The sequence below is a fragment of the Marmota monax genome, unplaced genomic scaffold, assembly GCF_021218885.2.
Source record: "Marmota monax isolate L192 unplaced genomic scaffold, Marmota_monax_Labrador192_F-V1.1 WCK01_AAM20220418_F8-fsc00130, whole genome shotgun sequence".
Taxonomy (NCBI): Eukaryota; Metazoa; Chordata; class Mammalia; order Rodentia; family Sciuridae; genus Marmota; species Marmota monax.
The window spans coordinates 5,232,728-5,255,402 of NW_026693244.1; the positions used below are offsets into that span (position 1 = coordinate 5,232,728).

General features: G+C 37.9%; 1 protein-coding gene across 4 annotated transcripts in view; it reads left to right on the forward strand.

The window, feature by feature from the left end:
* Marveld2 (MARVEL domain containing 2) overlaps positions 1 to 21,252 on the forward strand; it is a 29,207-nt gene extending 7,955 nt beyond the window's left edge. For all 4 annotated transcript variants that reach the window (XM_046456162.2, XM_046456163.2, XM_046456165.2 and 1 more), the window contains exons 4-7: positions 13,564 to 13,709; positions 13,953 to 14,124; positions 18,186 to 18,236; positions 19,362 to 21,252. In XM_046456162.2, coding sequence (XP_046312118.1) covers positions 13,564 to 13,709; positions 13,953 to 14,124; positions 18,186 to 18,236; positions 19,362 to 19,484 — 492 coding nt within the window. In that variant the 3' untranslated portion in view covers positions 19,485 to 21,252. The remainder of the gene's footprint in view (positions 1 to 13,563; positions 13,710 to 13,952; positions 14,125 to 18,185; positions 18,237 to 19,361) is intronic.
* The last annotated feature ends 1,423 nt before the right edge of the window (positions 21,253 to 22,675 follow it).

Sequence of the window (22,675 nt, forward strand, 5' to 3'; positions counted from 1 at the left end):
TTGTTTTCAGATGTCAAATATTTGTAATGTTAGGGTGTTCTTATTCCATACTTTACTAGCTGTGTGACAGTAGGCAATTTTTTTTTTTTTTTTTTTTGTACCGAGGATTGAATCAGGGGTACTTAACCACCGAGCCACATTCCTAAACATTTTTATATTTGATTTTGAGGCGGGGTCTTGGTAAGTTGCTTAGGGCCTCACTAAGTTGCTGAGGTTGCTTTGAACTCCAAATCCTCCACCTCAGCTTTCTGGAATTACAGGCATGTACACACCTGGCTGTAGCAAGTTTTTGAACCCTTCCATGCTTCTGTTTATTTTCTTTTTTTCTTTTTTTTTTTTCAGTTGTAGATGGACACAATATCTTTATTTTATTTTTATGTGGTGCTGAGGACCTAACCCAGTGCCTTCCACATGTGAGGTGAGCACTCTACCACTGAGCTACAGCCCTAGCCCTTTGTTTCTTCATGTGTAAAACTGGAATAATAATTATAATTTCTACCTCATAATTTGCTGAGAGGATTCTGTGAGGTGCCATTATCATAAATATTTACGTATATGTGAATAATAATTTTTTTCTGAACCTAGGATTGCTCTACCTCTGTGCTACATTCCCAGCCCTTTATTTTATTTTTTGAGACAAGGTCTCAATAAGTTGCCAACATTGGTCTCAAATTTGTGATCCTCCTGCCTCAGCCTCCTGAGTCTCTGGAATTATAGGCACGAGCCACTATACCCGGCATAGTATATTTTAATAATCACAATTTTACCCTTATTGAAAAGTTCCTTTTCAAGATATTGGGCATTATTTCTAAGCAATAAGAATCAGCCTTTGGATTTGTTTGAAAGGGGTAATATTCTCTTAGTTCAAAATTCGAAAGTGTCTGTTAACAGTCTTCTCTGACTTCTGTACACAGCTTTCCAGTTCTCCTGCCAGTTGGGGGAGGGGGCTGGAGTTTTTATCAGTGTCTTGTGTTCCTTTCAGAAATGAACAGGATATATATATCTCACAAGTCTATACATAGTTACTCTGTTTCCACCTTTTACATACATGTAGGATGCTATGTACTATTAGGTTCCTTACTTATCTCTCTTAATACTTTCTAAGATATTTTCTTTTTTTAATATTTATTTTTTAGTTGTAGTTGGACACAATACCTTTATTTTATTTATTTATATGTGGTGCTGAGAATGGAACCCAGGGCCCCGCATGTGCTAGGCAAGCTGTCTACCACTGAGCCACAACCCCAGCCCCCTAAGATAATTTCTTATTAATACATAAATAGTTTCTGCTCCCCCCCCACCCCCCCCCACCCCCCGCCCTCATACTAGGGATCAAACCCCGGGGTACGTTTTCCACTGAGCTACATCCCAGCCCAAGGATATGCCTTCCCATTTTGATTGCCAGATTGTCCTATTAAGGTTTCTTTTGTTGTTGTTGTTGTTGGATGGTTGGTTGGTTTTTGTTTTGGGGTGGTTGTTTTTGCAGTGCTGGGAATTGAACCTATGGAGGTTTTAACCAGCTTTCATTCCCAGCACTGCAGGTTTCCTCACCTTGTTATATAGTGTGTTAGGAAGTTTGCTGACATTTGTCAAAATGACATGTGAAAAATGGTATTTCTTTGAATCAGTTGAATCAGGAATGAGATTGTGCATTTCTCATATGTTATATTTACATTTTCAAGTTATTGATGGATCTGTTCATATTCTGTTCATTTTTTCCTCTAAGTTGCTAATTTTCACAAATCTTTTAAGTGAATACTTGTTTTGTGGGGCAGGGATAGTACTGGGGATTGAGCCTGGGATGCTTTACCACTGAATTATATCTCCAGTCCTTTCTTCTTCTTCTTCTTTTTTTTTTTTAATTTTGAGATAGGGTCTTATTAAATTGCTGAGGGTTTTGCTGAGTTGCTGAGGCTGGTCTCAAACTTATGAACCTCCTACCTTATTCTCATGAGCCTGTGTAAGTGAATACATTTTGAAGATACCTTATGAACTGGGCACAGTGGCTTACACTTGTACTGTCAGCCCAATGGGAGATGGAGGCAGGAGAAACCTGAGTTCAAGGCCAGCCTATACAACATGGACAACATAGCAAAACCCTATTTCAGAAAATAAAAAATATATATATTCTTCATAATATCTCTTTTAACTTGTAACTTTATTCTTGACATTGTGACACACAAACAATTTGAAAATGTTTTATTCACATTGAAATAAGGGATTTATAAAGAAGATGTACAGTCTGTCCAAGGGATCATGATTAATACATCAATGTCATCATTAATTCATTCACTGAACAAACATGTGCCATTTTGGCTATAGACTCATGATAATGAACATTAAAAAGCCCATTTTCAGAGGCTGGGGTTGTGGTTCAGCGGTAGAGCACTTAGCACATATGAGGTCCTGGGTTCGATGGATCCTCAGCACTACATAAAAATAAAGTAAAATAAAGGTATGTGAATTGTGTGTGGGGGGGTGGGGATTAAACCTTGGACCTTGCATGCTAGGGAAGCACTCTACCTTGGAATGATGTCCATAAAGGTGTGTGTGTGTGTATGTGTGTATATATATATATATATTTCAAATATATATATTTCAAAGGGCTTGCAAATCTAGTGGAAAAGAAAAACAGAAAAATGATTAGCAGTGTGTGATGTGTGTATATATGTAAATGAGAGAGATGGAGATCTTTTAAGGACCATAAAATTAAATAGTTGGCTTACAGATTGGTGCTTCAGCTTATAGATGATAATGTCTCAAATTCAACATTAGTAGGTGGTCAAAGCATCCTTTGGGTTATATAATTAGTCATATTTTTTAAAGAATCAATTGTATTAAACAATTTCTGACACATTGAATTATCTGAATTATAGTTGTTATGGCTTAACAACCTTGCTGGGATTTTTCCGGATAGCCATAGATGTTTAGAAATCAAGTTGACCAGTCTGGAATGACCAGGTATACAGCAAGTGAGGCTGGCATTAGCTGGTTTATGGAAGATTGCAGCACTCCTCTTTCGTGGGGCAGCATAGACATAGTGCTACAAGCATATATATACTTTAAATATTGGGTATAGAATTACAATGATTCTATTTTGAGTGAGTTTCTTTTGGTTTGTTTTTTATCATGCTTTGTCATAACTTCTCATTCTCAAAGTATTTTAGTTAGTTTTTTATTTATTCAAAAAAAATTTTTGAGACTGGGTCTCACCAGTAGCCCAGGCTGGTCTCAAACTCCTGGGCTCAAGTGATCCTCTTGCCTCAGCCTTTCCCAGAGCTAGTGTTAGAGACTTGTACTAGCTTGTATTTTTTTGATATTTATTGCTTGCTCTGAGGATATTCATTTCAATTAGACTTGTTCTTATTCCATGACAGTAGTATTAATTAGAGCAAGTTAAATAAGGGAAGGTACTTGAAAGCTGTGAATTATATATATTGTACACCCTGAAACTGATAATACTGGTTGCCTTTTAGGGAGAGCAGTTGGGTAACTGGGAAGATGAGAGAGGAAGACTTAGTTTTCATTATGTTCCCTTTTAGACCTTTGAATTATATACCATGTGTACAGATTGTCAATTTAAAAATAAAATGTAAAACTTTTTAAAAGTCAAAGGTTAAGGACATCATTCCAAGGAAGAGTGCTTCCCTAGCATGCAAGGTCCAAGGTTTAATCCACACACACACACACACACACACACACAATTCATATATAGGAAATTATTTTATAAAAGATGACAACCTGGGCTGGGGATATAGCTTAGTGGTAAAGCACAGGTATGCATGAATTCCCAGGTTTAATCACCAGCATCACAAACATAAATAGTAGATAAATAAATAAGCAAAACATACTTTTGAGTAGAAGAGTTTGTTAGCTTTGGAGGGTTAAAGTTATATATTTTGTGAATGTTATATATTTTGTCTAGCACCAGGCTGGACAGGGCTGTCTCATTGGGATATAGTGAAAATGTAGCGGTAGTTGCCTTTTTTGCCCAGGGTAGAATTTATGGGCTTCCTGGTCAATTTCTCTGAAGTGGATGATGGGATTTACTAATGGAATTGAATGCAGAACAGAGTCAACCCCAAATGCCAGGACAAATTGGAGAAAGTTGCCCCAGAAGATAGTGCAGTCAATATTATTGTTTGGTAAGAACGTACGAGTGCGGGCTGGGGCTGAGTACTTGCCTAGCATGTGTGAGGCACTGAATTCAATCCTCAGTACCAGATAAATAAATAAATAAATATGTCCATCTACAACTAAAAAATAAATAATTGGGCTGGGGTTGTGGCTTAGTGGTAGAGAGCTTGCCTAGCATGTCTGAGGCACTGGGTTTGATTCTCAACACCATGTATAAATAAATAAAGTCCATTGACAACTTTAAAAAATATATATATATATATATATATATATTAAAAATAAATAAATAAACAAAAAACGAATGTCCAGCCGGGCATGGTGGCACACCTCTGTAATCTCAGAGATTTGAGAGGCTTAGGCAGGAGGATTGGAAGTTCAAAGCCAGCCTCAGCAAAAGTGAGGCACTCAGTGAGACCCTATCTCTAAATCAAATACAAAATAGGGCTGGGGATGTGGCTCAGTGGTTGAGCCCACTGAGTTCAATCCTCAGTACTTCCCCACCCCAAAAAAAAGAATATGCAGGTGGCACAGGATTAGGATGCTCTGTCAGAGAGTTCTGACCCTAGAACTCTTTCAGGCTGCCCTTGGAGGTTGGCATATGGCATGTTGAGGTGTGTTACAGGGCTCCTGATTCTGAGAGGTACTGGAATGGTCAGGTATAACCTTAGTAGATGCTGAAACTTCCAGTCCCACAACTCTTTTGGAAATCATATGAATACAATTAGCTTCCTCTACTATTTCAAAATATGGGAATTAAGCTGGATATGGTAGCACACGCCTGTAATTTCAGCTACTCTAGAGGCTGCAGCAGGAGAACTACAATCGAAGCCAGCCTGGGCAACTTGACTCTGTCTCAAAATAAAATTTTTAAAGAGGAGCTAGGCATAGTGGCGCACACCTATAATCCCAGAGCAGCTTGAGAGGCTGAGGTAAGAGGATCGCAAATTCAAAGCCAGTCTTAGCAATTTAGTGAGGCCCTAAGCAACTGAGTGAGACCCTGTCTCAAAATAAAAAATAAGCTAGGGATGTGGCTTGGTGGTTAAGTGCCCCTGGGTTCAATCCCAATACCAAAAAACAAACAAACAAAAAAACACAAGGAGGTCTACTGTATAGCTCACTGGTAGAAAGCACAGGCCTCGAAAGTACGAAGCCCTGAATTTGATCCCCAATACTGGGGAAAGTAAAAAAAGATAAAAGAGCTAAAGCCAAAAAGCATCCTTTTAACAGTCTCTTTTCCTGGAGATAGATCTCTATGGATGAACAGATTTAGGTATATTCTAGAGATAGACCTCAATGATCTCATTATTTAGTTGATGACTCTCTATTGGATTTGCCCATGAGATACCTGATAGAAAGGACAGTATCTCCAGTTTTCATTGGGTATGATTTTCACCTGCTTCCTTCCTAAATCAGCAGGGAAAAATCCAAGACTAGCCTGGGAGAGGCAGTGGCATGTGATGAAGAGGAAATGAACTGTAGAATTAGCTATCTGAATTATAGTGTCAGAGCAGCTACTTAGTAACTCTGTAATCCTGTGGAAATTACTTACCTTCTCTGAACTTCTGTTTTCTGTCCCTTGTTTGGACTATATACTAGGCCACCCCTTATTATTTTGTACGTTAACAAATATAATTTTTAAAAAGCTAAGGTCATTTGGAAATGAATTAATATACAGACATAAAATATGATCAAATAGAGACAGCAGCAAATTCTAGTAAACCCTCAGTGCTGAGTAGGTATTTCAAGCTGGAAAAGTCAAAATCTAATCTGGGCCTTGAGGATGAGGGTATGGGTTTAGAGTGGAGGCTTTATATTGTTACATTATACCCTCTAAGGGGAAAAGAATTAGAAAACTGACAAATGCACAGAAAAACAAATTCACTGGCTTTCCCTGTTTATAACTTTAAAGGATATATTCAGCCTATTTTTTAATTTGAAAAGCTTAATAATAATATCCATAGCATTACTTGTCCTGTTGCTTAATTATTTTCTATTATATCACAATAAAGCATTTCTGATATTTGCTGACGAAACTGAAATTGGTTAGAAGCAAAGAAAGGTCACATTAAAACTGGGGCTGCAGGCCCTTTCTCCTCCCTTGGATGTTTGTAATTAGGAGCACTATTTAAGAGTGGCCTATCCAAGGGCTGGAGTCTAATATTTCCCACCCATGAAAGCCTAGAGGTTTTAATTCTTTGTCTGATGTTTCGATTTCTTTCCAGTTGAGTTCTCCACACTGATGATCAATGAGATTTACCCAAAACAACAACAACAACAAAATGTTAAGATACCAAATTTTTAAAAATATTAAAGCAGACAACATAGTCTATCTGGAAATTCAACTTCTTAAAAACTCTCTTTTCATATTAAAAGGTAATTCTGAGAATTAGAATAGGCAAGTAAGGTAAATGATAGTTCTTGCTTAACTTTTTTTTTTTTTTTTTTTTAAATCTAGAAACAAATTAATTATGGCTTCTCCTACCCATTGTGACTACCTGGGCAGAATTCATGACTTTGACCAGGAAATCTGAGATTAATGCCTAGGGCCATGTTCCATAGTTGCTTCCTCAGCCAGCACCAGAGAACTAGATCATCAAATGTTTAGAAGCTAAGCTAAAGAAAGATGCCACAAAATGGAAATCCATTTTTTCAAGCCAAAAAAGTGTCCCTTGATGTTTAATACCATGATTCATTTTCAAGATTAAACAGAGGAATTCATTAGGATGAAGAAATGGCACCCTAAAAAAGAAAAAAAAAATGAAGAAAAAAGAAATGGCACCCTAACACAAAACACAGTAGAATGAATACTAACCTCAAAATGTGTTCCCTAAAATATCCTTGCTGTTTCCTCATTCTGTACCCACTTGCATTTCTGCTGCTTTGGGCCCAAGTGGCTTAGCATGTTTTCTGCCTTGAGATGATCTGGTTTCCCTTCCACCCAGTGTTGTGGTGTGGAGCTTCTCCTTTCTGTAATCTCCCTTGGGCTGGTTAACAACCTCCAAAGCTGATCCAGTCCCAGGGGTGTGCTATTTGGTGAGTTAAGAGCTGGTGGTTTTTAAAATGAGCTAATGTTAAGCCAAACCTCAAAGCTAGTCTAAAGTAGGGATGTCAGAAAACAAAGGACTTAAAAAACTGCCTGGCAAGATGGAGAGCAAGGTTTCAAAATCCTGTTTTGTATTTTGTTTGCACTGAATCAGGGCCCCTCCCCAGCCACTCAACTCAGCAAGTGTTTTTCAAAGGCTTAAGGGGTTAACAGAGGGAAAGAAGTAACGGCACCAAAGAAGAATCATGATCCCAAGCATGCTCTGACCTTCCCCTAGTGGTAGAGCATTGCCTGCTCTGTTCCTCTCAAACTCCCCAGTGCTTCTGGAACTTTGGATGTCAACAATACACATTTAAATAAGCAGGTTTCTTGAGGTTATTATTTTTTTATGTTTTAATGCACCATGGGCTAGGAATATGGCTCAGTGATAGAGCACTACCCTAGCTTGCTGGAGTCCCTGGGTTTGATCTCCAGCACTGAAAAAAAAAAAAAAAAAAGTAGCAATGAAAATGTAGCTCAGCGGCAAACTGGTGGCCTTGCATTTGGAAAGCCCTGGGTTCCATCCCCAGTACCAAAAAGAAAGAAAAAGAAGAACCCCACCTAAATAAATAAATAAGAAAGGTTGGGGTGGATAGCAATGAACCAAATAGTTCTGGGTTGTTTTTTTTTTTAACTTGTTTTGTTTTGTTTTTGTACTTGCAAGTGGACAGTATACCTTTATTTTATTTGTTAATTTTTATGTGGTGCTAAGGATTGAACCCAGTGTTTCACACGTTCTAGGCAAGCACTCTGCCACTGAACTATAGCCCCAGCTCTAGTTCTGAGTTTTAATTATGGCTTTTCTACTTAATTGATGTATGACCCTGGAGAATTTACTTAACTCTCTCTTAACCTCACCTCTTTAGGTATAAAATGGAAACCTCCCTTCTGTCATCCACCAGCCTTTCTTGTCCAATGGAAGCTCTGAATAGCCTTTTCCCAACCCTAGAGATGAGCATCCTCCTTTGCCTGCACATTCAGGGTGGATTCTGCTGGTTCTTCCAATTTCCCTTCTCTTAGCTATATCAGCTCTTAAAACCTGTCCCCTAATACTTCTGTGGGCCGTTTCATCTTGCATTTTCTTTCTTTTTTCCTTAAATGATGGAGATTTTTGTTGTTGTTGTTTGTTTTTCTTTTTTTGTTAACTAAAGGGTAACTTACTTCACCATCTCCAGAATCCAGAACTCTCATAGCCCCTTTCAGGAATCACAGTTTAAGGACACTTAGGCAAGTTAGAAACATAGGCTGCCTTTATTCTGTGGTTCCAGGAACATCTCCCTTACATTTAAAAATACTGAGGATCATCAAGGTGTGGTGGCGTATGCCTGGAATTCCCATGGACTTAGGAGACTGAGACAGGAGTATTACAAATTCAAGGCCAGCCTGGGCAATTTAGCAAGAACTAGTCTCAAAATGAAAAAAAGGGTGTGGGAGGGCTGGATATATAACTTAGGGTAGAGTGTCCTGGGTTTTATCCCCAGTACTAGGAAATTTTTTTTAATTAATTTTTTTTAAAGTACATAAGATCAGAAAGAGTTTCTTTGCTCTCTTTTAAAAATAATAAAAATGGTATAACTCATTTCTATTCCTTCTTCTCAGTAGCTAGTTTTTTTTGCTGCCAGGGATGCTGGGGATTTAACCCAGGGGCAATTTACCGCTAAGCTGTGTCCCCAGCCCTTTTTGTTTTTTATTTTGAAACAGGGTCTCACTAAGCACTTAGTTTGGTGATCAAAGATGTGATCCTTCTGCCTCAGCCTCCTAAGAATTCTGGATTACAGGTGTGCACTTCTGCCGCAGTCTGGCTGGGCACACAATCACGAGCCACCACACAGCTTGTAGATTCAAACAGCAACTCTTTATTCCCGAACTCACACCAGCCGTCTACAATCACGTTCTGGGGAAATCCACGTTCTCTTCCCAAATCCACGTTCTCTGCCCAAATCCACCTCCACTGGGCTTCTATCTCCAAAATATATTGTCTGAATCCCGTGAGAACTCAAGGGGAACTCAGGCAGCAGGATACGCCCTATTCCCAGCAGGAATAATCTTAAACCTTAAACCTGGAACCTAAACTGGGAACGCCCTAAACACGATTATCTTAAAACCGGGAACACCCTAATCTGCCTTGGTCCTTGAGCAAGGTCACTTACATTCAATGTCACTGCAACATGTCAGCAACATGGGGTACGCTGGCAAGGAAATTGTCATACCTACTTGGCTAATGGCTCCCAGCATCTCCCCCCTTCTGATTAATTAAACAACAAGCAATGTGGCTTAAGGACCGTGCCTGGTAGGTTGTCCAATTCAACATATGGTTCTTACCCGTCATCGGAAAACTGACCTTTAGGCGTCAGCCTCCTGTCTTAGGTTGATACCACTGCAATTGAATCATACCCGTCACTGACTACCGGTCCAGCATACAGCCATACTTGTGGATAGGACTATGCACCAGTGGGGGGGTGAGGTTCTTTGCCTCACCTCTGTTGGCCCCCAAATTTGGCCTTGGTGCCAGTGGGGGAGTGAGGTTAATGTGGCTTATGGACCGTGCCTGGTAGGTTGTCCAATTCAACATATGGTTCTTACCCGTCATCGGAAAACTGACCTTTAGGCGTCAGCCTCCTGTCTTAGGTTGATACCATTGCAATTGGATCATACCCGTCACTGACTACCGGTCCAGCATAAGCCATTGGCCCCCAAATTTTAGACCATCACTAGCAGAAGGGAGGAGGATACAGAAATGCCACGACACCAAGCCAATTGACGGCTCCTTGGGAAAAATTGCATCACTGGTGACACCATCAGCAAAGATATGCCAGCATTACCACAATTCGCTGCACCAAACGATAGTTACATAGTCCAGGCAAGTTCTGCAAGCAGTTCAAAGCAGAGGAATCTATCAATATGTCCATTTCCTCCCAAAGTAAGTTGACTCTTTGAGCATTACTTGTTGAGTTCTTCACCGGCACTGGGATGGAGATAGGAATTCTGGCAATGATGCTAAAGAGACATTATCCTGAAAAGAATTATTAAATATAATGAAAAGGAAAGGTGAAAGTAAACAAACAGATCTGTTAACCTACTTTAAAAACAATCCTTAACAGCTTTTTACCTAATTTAAATTAGTAAACAAACAGATCTGTTAACCACCTTTAAAAACAATCCTTAACAGCTGTTTACATAATTTAAATTAAACCATTTAAATCACGTGAATAAAAAAAATAATAATTCGGATCCATTTTTTCATGAGCGCTCCTCATATAAGAAATATGGACATACGCACATACAGACATACAACACAAAACACAAGAGTGTACACAAACGTACAACACATAAGAAAATAGTAAAGGCCTTGTAGCTTTACCTAGGTGAAATCTCCATTGCAATGTTTAAAAACTCCACAGTCAAAAAATAAAACTGATCAGAAAAACATTAACCTAGGTTTGTATGAGCTCAAAAAATAAAAATAGAACCTTATGATGTGGAAAAATGCAATAATAAAATAGCTATTGAAAAAAGCATCCTGGTTAATCACTGTCGCAGATGTAAGAATGGCCAAGCTGGAGTTCTGGATATCAGCTGTTATGGATTTGAGTCAAATCATCTTCTTTTCGATCTGTAGAAACTGTTTTAGTTAATCTCTCTGGAATCCAAATGGGCTGCTGTTCTCCCTGTGGAAAAACACAAACAGACCCCCGACTCCAGACAATCACTGGGTCAGGACCTTTCCATTGTCCTGTTAGAATATCTTTCCAAAGTACTTTAGGCTTATGTACATTTTTTGGATACATATGCCTTTCCGCAGCACTAAGTCCTTATGAATCCAAATTTAAAAAGTTTAGTGTAAAAAGGGTTATTTTAAGTTTATCTTTGGGGCATATATACCCCTTAAAGATCATCTTCTAGTTTTCCTTTAAGGTTAGTACATTCACCCTTAGTTGCTTTTTTTTTCCTCCTAGTTTTTTTTTTTCCTATTTTGTGGGTTTAAAATTCTTGTCTTCCTACATTTTTTTTATCTTTCTACATCTTCTTTATCTTTTTTCTTTTTAACTTTCTATACTTCTGTCTTTAAAGTTTTTCACTTTAAATTTTTAATCTTCTTTATCTAAATATCTTTTATCCTATTATCTTCCCATTTTTTTAAAGTAATGCCTTTAAGATTAAGCTTCTTTCCTCCATCATGAAGGCATTTTAACCACCTTCAATTTAACCTTTTAAAGCCTTTTAATTATCATCTATACTGTACTTTTAAATGTACTTTTTCACCACCTACAGCTTCACTCTTTTAAACGAGGCTTAGATTCTGTTTAAATCGCTTTAATGTTAGTTTACATGGCTGCCCTTCAACCAAAGGCTTTTTTTTAAACTCCATTGAGAAGCTTTGTCTCAATCTGCCATGTACAAATACCTTTTTCTTCTTTTTTCCTTTCTCAAGCTTTTAAATTAAGTCTAGTTTCCTCAAATTCTTTTTAAATGTCATTTTACAACTTTTTACTTTACCACACAGATTATATCATCTAGAATCATTTCTTTTTCCTTTAACCTTTTATATTAAAATATATTCCCACATCTTGAATCTTTTTATATCTCTTTTTTAACTGTTAACCCTTTTTATAAATTTACATTCTGAAACAACTCTTATAAAATTTCTGATTTAGACAAATTACTCCACTTTAATAAGATGAAAGACTTTCATGTTTTTTATGATACTATAATACTATAATTGAAACCCAACTGAAACTTCTTATACTCTTTGTATATAAATTACACATGATAGAATCTTAACTCTTAGTAACCTTGTTTTAGCAAAGACACAGACCAAAGCAATATTAAACCTTTTTTCCATTCACCAATTTATGAAAACACACATGCTTAAATATATTACCTTATGTAACTTAATAAGTAAAGAGTGGTTGATGTTTCAACATTTTAGCTTTGTAAATTAATCAGAACTTTGTAGAAACCAAGATCTTAGACAAGTGTAGCAAACAGAACTAGCCATCTCTTTCTTGTTGAAGAAAAATCCTTCTACAGGATACCATGATGGTCTCATTAATATACTTAATAACTCATCTTTAAAAAGCCATGGGCTACATTTTTGTATTGTATCAACATATGCCCTAATTGTTCTTGGTCTCACTGGGGCGCCTCCTTCCTCTAACAATTTATCTTGCTCGGAGGCGAACAACTTCAAACCTTGAGTCAACCATTTTCCCCAGTTTGCCTGAGAAAGTTCTAGGAACAGGCAACTTGAAATAAAAACAAAATAAATCAAAACAATAACACATTGTTTTTTGAAATGTTCACCCATTCTTTCTCTCTTCCTCAAGGGTGAGAAATTTCACTTACCTCTAATCTTCAGAAGTTCCCCATACGGGCCACCAAATGCCACAGTCTGGCTGGGCACAAATGCCACAGTCTGGCTGGGCACACAATCACGAGCCACCACACAGCTTGTAGATTCAAACAGCAACTCTTTATTCCCTAACTCACACCAGCCGTCTACAATCACGTTCTGGGGAAATCCACGTTCTCTTCCCAAATCCACCTCCACTGGGCTTCTATCTCCAAAATATACTGTCTGAATCCCGTGAGAACTCAAGGGGAACTCAGGCAGCAGGATACGCCCTATTCCCAGCAGGAATAATCTTAAACCTTAAACCTGGAACCTAAACTGGGAACGCCCTAAACACGATTATCTTAAAACCGGGAACACCCTAATCTGCCTTGGTCCTTGAGCAAGGTCACTTACATTCAATGTCACTGCAACATGTCAGCAACATGGGGTATGCTGGCAAGGAAATTGTCATACCTACTTGGCTAATGGCTCCCAGCACACTTCTGCACCCAGCTGAATTTCTTATTTTGAACTATTTTAAAAATTATTTTATAATTACTTTATGAATCCTAAATAAGTAAGTACTTAAGACTTCTAAGGCCTCATTTTATCATCTACCTTTAACATATACACATTGGAGCTGGAGGATGTTTTCCCTATTATATATACCATTTTCCAAATGTGAGTCCCCTTAGCTATTACAAAAACAGTCAGCACACCCTGTGACTATAAAACATTTAATTCTAGGGCTTGGGCTGGGGCTTAGTGGTAGAGCGCTTGCCTAGCATGTGTGAAGCACTTGGTTTGATCCTCAGCACCACATAAAAATTTTAAAAAATTTAAAATGTTCAAAAAACCACAAACATTTAATTCTAAAGTGAAATGCTAATTAGGATTTCTACTTTTTGTCTTCCTGCCCTCTCCCTATTGTCCCCTAAGAATAAATTCAGGTGGTTTTGCTTTCCTACTCCTGTGTATATATCATTCCTTTTTTTCTCCCAACCTGCAGTGTGAAATGGCCACCAGTGACAGACAGAGAGACCCAGAAGTTAATTTCAAAGACTTGAGAACAACAAAAATGAAACCTGAATTGCTGAGTGGACACATCCCTGCGGGCCACATTCCTAAACCCATTGTGATGCCTGACTACATGGCGTGAGTATCTACCCCGAATTCTTCAGGGTAGAAGTTGAGGAGTCCCATTTGGGCCTTTCATTTTTTTGCATGTCTCCACATTAATGCTCTGCTTGAAATCATTTATGTGAATAGTTGTTTGTATCCAAGAGATAATATACTGAACTGAAGGTACAGTATAGTCAATGAAGAATAAGCTAAGCTGATTTCCCCTACATCCTGTTTTAGTGATAAAGTTGTAACTTTGGTTTGTTTTTTCCTCAGAAAATACCCTGTGATTCAAACAGATGATGAACGGGAACGCTATAAAGCTGTGTTCCAAGACCAGTTTTCAGAGTATAAAGAGCTATCTGCAGAAGTTCAAGCTGTCTTGAGGAAATTTGATGAGCTAGATGCAGTAATGAGCAGGTTGCCACATCATTCAGAAAACCGACAGGTCAGTGTCTGCAACTGCCTAGGAAGACCACTGAAGTTTAGAGGAGAAATAAAATCTGACCATTTAAAAAATCTGGAACTCTCTGGGCTGGGGTTGTGGCTCAGTGGTAGAGTGCTTGCCTAGCATGTGTGAAGTACTAGGTTTGATCCTCAGCACCACATTAAAATAAATATGTTAAATAAAGGTATTGTGTCTATCTACAACTCAAAAAAAAAAAAAACTTTAAAAAAAATCTGGAACTCTCTATATCTGCTATCTCTTCTAGGGAAGTATTTTTTAAATTTTCAGGATAACTAGTTAAGCTGGGTGCAGTGGTGCACACCTGTCCTAGCAACTTCAAAGACTGAGGCAGGAGGACAGACAGCAAGTTAAGGTCGTCCAGGGGAATTTAGCAAGATACTGCCTTAAAATAAAATAATAAACTGACTGGAGGCATAGCTAAGTGATATAGCATACATGAGGCTCTTGGGTTCAATTCCCACTACCACAAAAAAAGACAAAAAGTTACTAGTTAAGATTACCATTCGGGGCTGGGGATGTGGCTCAAGCGGTAGTGTGCTCACCTGGCATGCGTGCAGCCCGGGTTTGATCCTCAGCACCACATACAAATAGGGATGTTGTGTCCACCGAAAACTAAAAAAAAAAAAAAGATTCTTTAAAAAAAAAAATATTACTATTCAAGGGAATGAGGGTATATAGCTCAATGGAAGAGTCCGTGCTTTGTATATGGTCTTGGGTTTAATCTCCAGCACCAAAGAAAAAGAAATTGCCATCCAAATTGCATGAGTTAATGCCTTTTCCTTTACTTATTAAATTTACTTATTAATTATTTGCCTACATAAGTAAAATATAAATGTGCCTAAAATACATACTCACTCACAGTCCCAAAGAAGGGAGGCACACTCAAATTGAGATGAGGGGAGGAAGGGTATAAGGAACCACCAATGTAGTGCATTTCTCTGCCAGGCCACCAAGGGTTTCCAACCCAGGCTTAGGGCACAGAGAGCAGATCCGAAGCTACAGATGCGAGCTACTAGGTACACTATCAGAGTGATCTCTGTGACTATGGCAGAGGGCCAATGGGACTGAAGCTTTCTGATTGATTGATTGATTGATTGGTACTAGGGATTGAACCCAGGGGTGCTTTACCAGTGAGCCACATCCCCAGCCTTTTGTTTTTTATTTTAAGACAGGATCTTACTAAGTTGTTGAGGTTAGCCTTGAACTTGTGATCCTGTTGCCTCAGGCCTCCAAAGACACCAGGATTTCAATGTGCACCTTTTATATCTCTGATTCAAGAATACCTCGTAATCAGTGACAATTTAGCGAGGCCCTGCTAAAAAAAAAAAAAGAGGAAAAAAAGGCCAGGAGCAGTGGCACATGCCTATAATCCCAGTGGCTCTGGAGGCTGAGACAGGAGGATATGGAGTTCAAAGCCAGCTTTAGCAAAAGTGAGCCACTGAGCACTCAGTGAGACCTTGTCTCTAAATCAAATACAAAATAAAACTGGGGGTGTGGCTCAGTGGTCTAGTGCCCCTGAGTTCAATCCCCACTATGAAAAAAGAAAAAACTGAGGATATAGCTCAGTGGTAAGATGTTCCTGAGTTCAATCCCCAATACAAAAAAAAAGAAAGCAGTGATACAATATATTACACTTTATGTCCGTCATTTCCACTTGTTAACTATTATGAATAATGCTGCTGAGCACATTTGTGTTTTTTTTTTAATGGAGAAAATATATTATAGTCTATTGCTTAAATTTTTTTATGGTATTAAGGATTGAACCCAGGGACATTTTACCACTGAGCTATATCCCCAGGCTCTTTTTAAATTTTGAGACAGATTCTCACTAAGTTGCTTAGGACCTTCCTAAATTGATAAGACTGGCCTTGAACTTGTTATTCTCCTTCCTCTGCTTCCCAAGTTGCTGGAACTACAGTATATGCCATTGCATCCAGCTTTGTATGATTAAAAAATTTTTTAAATGTCAAATGCATTTATGCTTGTGAATATACACATGTGTATATACACATGTATACATATAAAATTTTCACCTGAGAACCCCAGTTAATTGGGCATCTTTGTTTTGACTATAGACTTGTAAGTATATATTTAAATTACTCATAATTATGAGCTGTCTAAACCAAATGTATACTGTAGTGACCTTTTCCCAGTTCTGAAGTGATGGGGTAGTGCTGAGACACTAGTACCATGAAGCAGGAGAAATCTAGCAAATCTAGGATCAGTTAGTACCATTTGGAAAACAAGTCAGGTTCACAAGTCTGAGAAGAGTGACCAAGTTTAAAGGCCATCAGAACGCAGGAAGAGCTGGAAATGGTGGTACAAACCTGTAGTCCCAGCTATACAGAAGGCTGAGGCAGGAGGGTCCAATTAAGCCAGGAGTTCAAGGCCAGCTTGGGCAACAGGCTAAGACCCCTTCCGTTTCATACCCAAAGAAGAGGAATGTAAGGAAGAACAAGCAGACCATAGTGGATCAGCACAGTTGGGAAGAGAAGGCTAAATGAGAGAAATGATCCTGAAAACCCTGATTGCCACTGTAGCCTTTGAGCAGAAACCCAGTGTCTCAGCATGTGTACTTTGTAGGAATGCCCAAGTTCCAGCATATAAGACTATAGTTGGGGGATCCATGGGTTCTGGTTAGAGTGGGGCTGAGAGACTATCATACCATGATGTGCCTACATAATTAATAACAGTCATTACCCCTGATTTTCAATATGACATAGCAAGAAAGTAATAAAACTGATAGGCTCATGGATATAATCTGTGTCTTCTCTGGACCTTATCTAAAGTAGATTCATTAATTGTATCAGAAAAGTTAACTTTTCATAGACCACAGGCTGAGCTTTGTCTTGGCAACAGTCTGCAAGGCTCATTCATTTTCCCACCAGGTCCCTAGGGAAGCTTGGGAGGCATTTCAAAACCCCATGGGCTTATTAAAGCACAGGTTCTCTCACATACCTGGTTGTGCACCCTTTAAAAATAAAACAATCACAAGATTTTTCTGAGACTGTAAAGTAGGAATATTGTTCCAAATAATCCCTCTGGTCCTCACCAGCTCATGAATTCAGTGTCTGTGGCAGGTTAGAGTGAGTTTTACCACTCTCGTCTCTTCCTGCATCTCCAGTACAGCTCCCCAACCCTGGAAGCTAATTTAATCCTGGCCCAGGACCTATAATTGTACATTACCACTGAGTTACCAAGTTCATTTTCACTGTTGGCAAGTAATCAAAACACAAACAATACTCATGGTCTCAGAATATAAAAGATATTGAAGAATTAAAATATTCTGGGAAAAGGATATGGGTAAGTGATACAAAATTGTCTCAAGAGAAATTTTAGGACTATAAATTATTACACTTTTTATTAGATTTGTTGTGTCTGGTAACCTCTATGCATAGTTTTGCATAAAAAAATGAAAGCATTGCTCTAGTAATGCCTTTTGAGCATTTAGTGTTCCCAAAGGGGATATCCTTTGGGAAGATTCAACCCCATAACACATTTTATATTTACTACATGTATTTATAGTAAATATAAAACTTAGAATAAAGTTAGAAGGAACCTTATATTAGCTATTTTCAAAAGTTAAATAGTCTCAATCTCTTAATCGCACTACCAGTTTCTTGAAAGGGAACTTTCCAAAGAAGATGAAAATGATAATAATAGCTAATGTGATTATTCATAAGCATCATTTCAAATAAGTGAACCTTCTCACAGCCCTTTGAGCTGTTTACAATTATGATTTCTACTTTTCCAATCAGGAAACTAAGTCTTGGGATAAACAGCTTGCCCAGGGTCACACAGCTGGCAGAAGATGGCACTAGGAGTAGGGTCTGGTTTTATGCAGTCAGTACCCTTTCTGTCTTGTTCATCCCTGAATCCCAGTGCCTCTCTGGCAGATAATAAGCCCTCAAACATTTTCTCTGTGAATATTGTCATAATAATTTCAGGCAAAAATTGTTTTCTAATTTCCAGTGTGTTCTGAGATATGATTTGAGTAAATGCAAATGTTTTAACTCAAATATACAATATATTATTTTTAGGAACATGAAAGAATTTCAAGAATCCATGAAGAGTTTAAGAAAAAAAAGAATGTGAGTAAAACAGTTTTCTTCTTCAGAGTGTATTCTTACCTGGATACACTGGTGGTAATTGATAAACTAGATTATTTTTGCTAAAGTACAGTAGTCCTTCCTTATCCATGGTTTTAACTGCAGTCAACCATATTCCCAAAAAATTAAATAGAAAAATGCCAGAAATAAACAATTAGTAAGTTTTAAATTGTGCACCATTCCAAGTAGACTGATAAAATCTCACTCTCTCTCCAGCTTGCCCTGGTTGTGAATCATCCCTTTGTCCAGCACATCCACATTGTACTCACCACCCAAGTTGCTTAGGAACTTCCCAATTATCAGATTGACTGTCAAGATACCATATAATTGTATTAAAGTAATAAGATTTCTTAATAATGACCTAGAGCACAAGAGTAGAGATGGTGGCAATTTTACTACAGCATGTTGTTATAGTTGTTCTGTTTTATAAGTTGTTGTTAGTATCTAATTTATAAATTAAGCTTTATCAGAGTTTTATTTTTAATTTTTAATTTTTCTGATTGTAGATTATAGAGATAAAGATATATGGAGATTATAGATATGTATATACACACATACATAGAGAGAGGGAGTTTGCTGTATTTCATTTTTATATGTCTTAAGACATTACTTGTTAGGTACTATGGGTGCTGCAGAAGGTGTTTTCTTGTAATCCCAGGCCTGAATACATTCTGCCCTGTTAGTTTCACAGCTTAGGAAAGTAGGGACTGACCTGTAACTCTTTACCACCCACATGTTCTTCAAAATGATTATTTTACATCTTTTTATGTCCACCCTTTACTTAATCTAATAAATCAATTAGAAACTGGAAAGACCTTATTAATCTTTCCTATACGTATTAATTACTTTTTATTATACTTCAAATTATTGAAGCTGCCTCAGCTCTTTATACTTCCCACTTGATATTGCTATAAAATTGAAGTGGCTTTAATTAAACACAGTCTATTTTTTTTTTTTTAAGTAAGAACTTAACTGCTGTTCTGATTAGGGAGGTTTAAAAATCTTCTGCAAGTTATTCTGTGTAGGACCATTTTCTGGGATAATGGATTTTTGTGTTTATTGCTGAGAAAGCCAAATGCTAAAATAATAGCTATGTTTCTTTTATAGGATCCTTCATTTCTGGAAAAAAAAGAACGCTGTGAATACCTCAAGAATAAACTCTCTCACATAAAGCAAAGAATTCAGGAATATGATAAAGTAATGAATTGGGATATAAATGGTTATTCTTAAACCTTATCTGAAACAACTTTTTTATAACAAATTTGCTATTTATTTACTGCTTTTTTTATGCTAGTCTCTGTGGTAGAGAAGAAAGTGCCTCTTCAATCTGATCCTCATTGGCCTAACTGGCATGCAATGTTAATCAGTATGATTTGCTCAAACATTTCAGAACAGTTTCAGCTCATTGGGAGACTGAGGCAGGATGATTTTTAAGTTCAAAGCCAACTTGGGCAATGTCTTAAGACCCTGTCTCAAAACTAAAATTAAAAAAAGATCTGGGGATGTAGCTCAGTGAGAGAGACCCTGGGTTCACTCCCCAGTACTGGGAGGAAAAATCAAATCTACTAAGGGCCTTCACTGAGATGGGAGAAATCCTGTATTCATCTGTGTACAGTTCCATATTTGTTTATGTCATTAAAATATGTTGTAGAGCCAGGCATGGTAGTGCACGCCTATAATCCCAACGGCTTGTGAGGCTGAGACAAGAAAATCGCTAGTTTTCAAAGCCAGCTTCAGCAACTGTGAGACCCTAAGCAACTCAGTGGGACCCTGTCTCTAAATGAAATTCAAAATAGGGCTGGGGATGTGGCTCAGTGGTCGAGTGCCCCTGAGTTCAATCCCTGGTACCAAAAAAAAAAAAAAAAGTATTGTAACTTAGAGATCATATCTTTGTTGTGTGATGAGCAAGTAGACTCTCCTCCTGGTGCTGCTTTTTCCTATACTCAGGCAGGTTCCTATATTTTTTCTAGGACAAATTTCCTAAGAGAAATTCTTAAAAGGTTCTTCCTAAGGAAAAATGGATGATAGCTTTTCACAGGTGTCATTTTTTCCCTTGAAAGAGAGTTGATTCCCAGATTGACATTATCAGGCTCTGTGATTTGGGGCAAGTTGCTTGACCTCTCTGTACTTGTTTCCTCTTCTGTAAAATGAGACTAAAATAGTACCTACCTCATAGATTGGTAATGAGGATTAAATGTATTCACAGTTGTAAAGGGTTTAGAAGGAGCCTCTTGACAATAAGCACTACATTAGGGTTGTGAACTCTGTAGGAGTGTTTGTGAAGTGAATAAACTTCATAGACTGAGTCTCAAGAAGAGGTCCATGGTGAGCAAACCCAGCCAACTGACTAAAGGCCACATGTCTCATGGTTTTCTTTTTGTCCTGTTAACCCTTATCCACACATGAACTTAGGCAGATGCTTCTCCATGGTTCTGTGGCCCATCGGGGTCCACCTCAGCCTCCCTGTCTTCAATCAATGTCACTCTGCACGACTCCATGTCCCCACAGCCCAGGCTTTCCTGTACACGTGGAGCAGCAGGACTCTGTGAATGTTGTTCCCCTTACATCCCCTTAGACATCCATCCGAATGTCCCCTGATATTATATTGCTTGTTCTAGTGTTTATTGTTAATGTTTCATTCCTTAGTTCCCAGAATGCTTAGGCTGTGCTGTTTCTGAAGAGGTAACACCTAGGGAAGTGTGAGACCAGGAGAGCCTCTGACTAGAGCAACCTCGCCTTCTGTGTCATGTTCTGGGGCCTCACATTAGCATTCTACTTTAAGAAGAGTTTCAGTGCTTTTATTTAAAAAAAGTAAAATATTACCATTTTGGTATACTGTAAATGATTAGATTAATATTGAAACTAAATGTTAAGGAAATTCGACTTTGTGAAACTTTATTTTACAATTGTGTTAATCTTCGAAATAAATGCTATAACACTAATTTTTAAAATTTTTTACATTAATAACTAGGTATATTAAAATTTCAATTACCTGTTATATTTTTGTGTTCTTTATTTTGTATTTGTTCTTTTTTGAAATAAGTGACAGTAGAGTATACTTTAACATGTAACATACATGGAGTATAACTTTGCATTCTTGGGGTCATGTGGGGTTACCTTGGTCGTGTATTCATACATGAACATAGGAAAATTATGTCTGATTCATTCTACTGTCTATCCTAGTCTCATCCTCCCTCCCTTCCCTTCATTCCCCTTTGTGTAATTCCATGAACTTCTATTCTTCCCTCTATCACCCCTTACTGTGCGGTAGCAGCCGCATAACAGAGAAAATATTCAGCCTTTGGTTTTTTGGGATTGGCTTATTTCACTAAGCATGATATTCTCCATTTCCGTCCATTTACCAGCAAATGCCATAATTTTATTCTTCTTTGTGGCTGAAAAGTATTTCATTGTGTATATATACCACATTTTCTTTATCCATTCATCTGTTTAAGGGTACCTAGGTTGGTTCCATAGCTTAGCTATTGTGAATTGAGCTGCTACAAACAATGATGTGGCTGTGTCATTATAGTATGCTGATGTTAAGTCTTGGGTATACAGTGAGTAGTGAGATAACTGGGTCAAATGTTGTTCCATTCTAAGTTTTCTGAGAAGTCTCCACACTCTGTGTGGTTTTATTGTTTGCTTTACTTGAATTCCTGTTTTCACTGTACACGTTCTTAAAAATATTTTCACCAATCAGAAAAAAAGAAACAAACCGGAAAATCATTGAAAACTCACAGGCTATGACATTCGGGTGATTGGCCTTTTCCCCATGCCCCAATATTTACAAAATTCAAAGTCAAGGCCACTGTATTGGTTTCCTAGGGTGGACTTAACAAAGTACCACAAACTAAGTGGCTTAAAACAACAGAAGTTTGTTGTCTCAGTTCTGCAGGCCAGAAGTCTGAGTGAGGTCAAGGTGTACACAAAGCTATGCTCCCCCTAAAACCTGCAAGGTAATCCTTCCATGCCCTTTCTTGCCTCTGGCAGTCTTTAACATTACTTGGCTGGTAGATGCATCTCTCCAATTCTCCAATCTCATGTGGTCTTCTCCCAGTGTCTTTATAGCTGTCATTTTATAAGAACATCAGTTATATTGGATTAGAGGCCTTATCTTAACTGATTGCATCTACAAGGGTTTATATTTCCAAATAAAGTCACACTCTGAAGTAATAGAGACTTCGGCATACCTTTTTTTGAGGGGACACAGTTGAACCCATAATAGCCACTTTTGATAAGTTGTGGGATTCAGAAGAAAAAAATACTTCCCTGTCATTTTTTTCCCCTTCTATCCAATTCTGTCATGCATTTTAAATGGAAACAATATGAGGCTATATCAGTGTATCTAAAACTTGAAAATAGTATTCTTCACTCACCCAGTTATGGTTCATATATTTCATTGTGCCAGACGTTGTTTA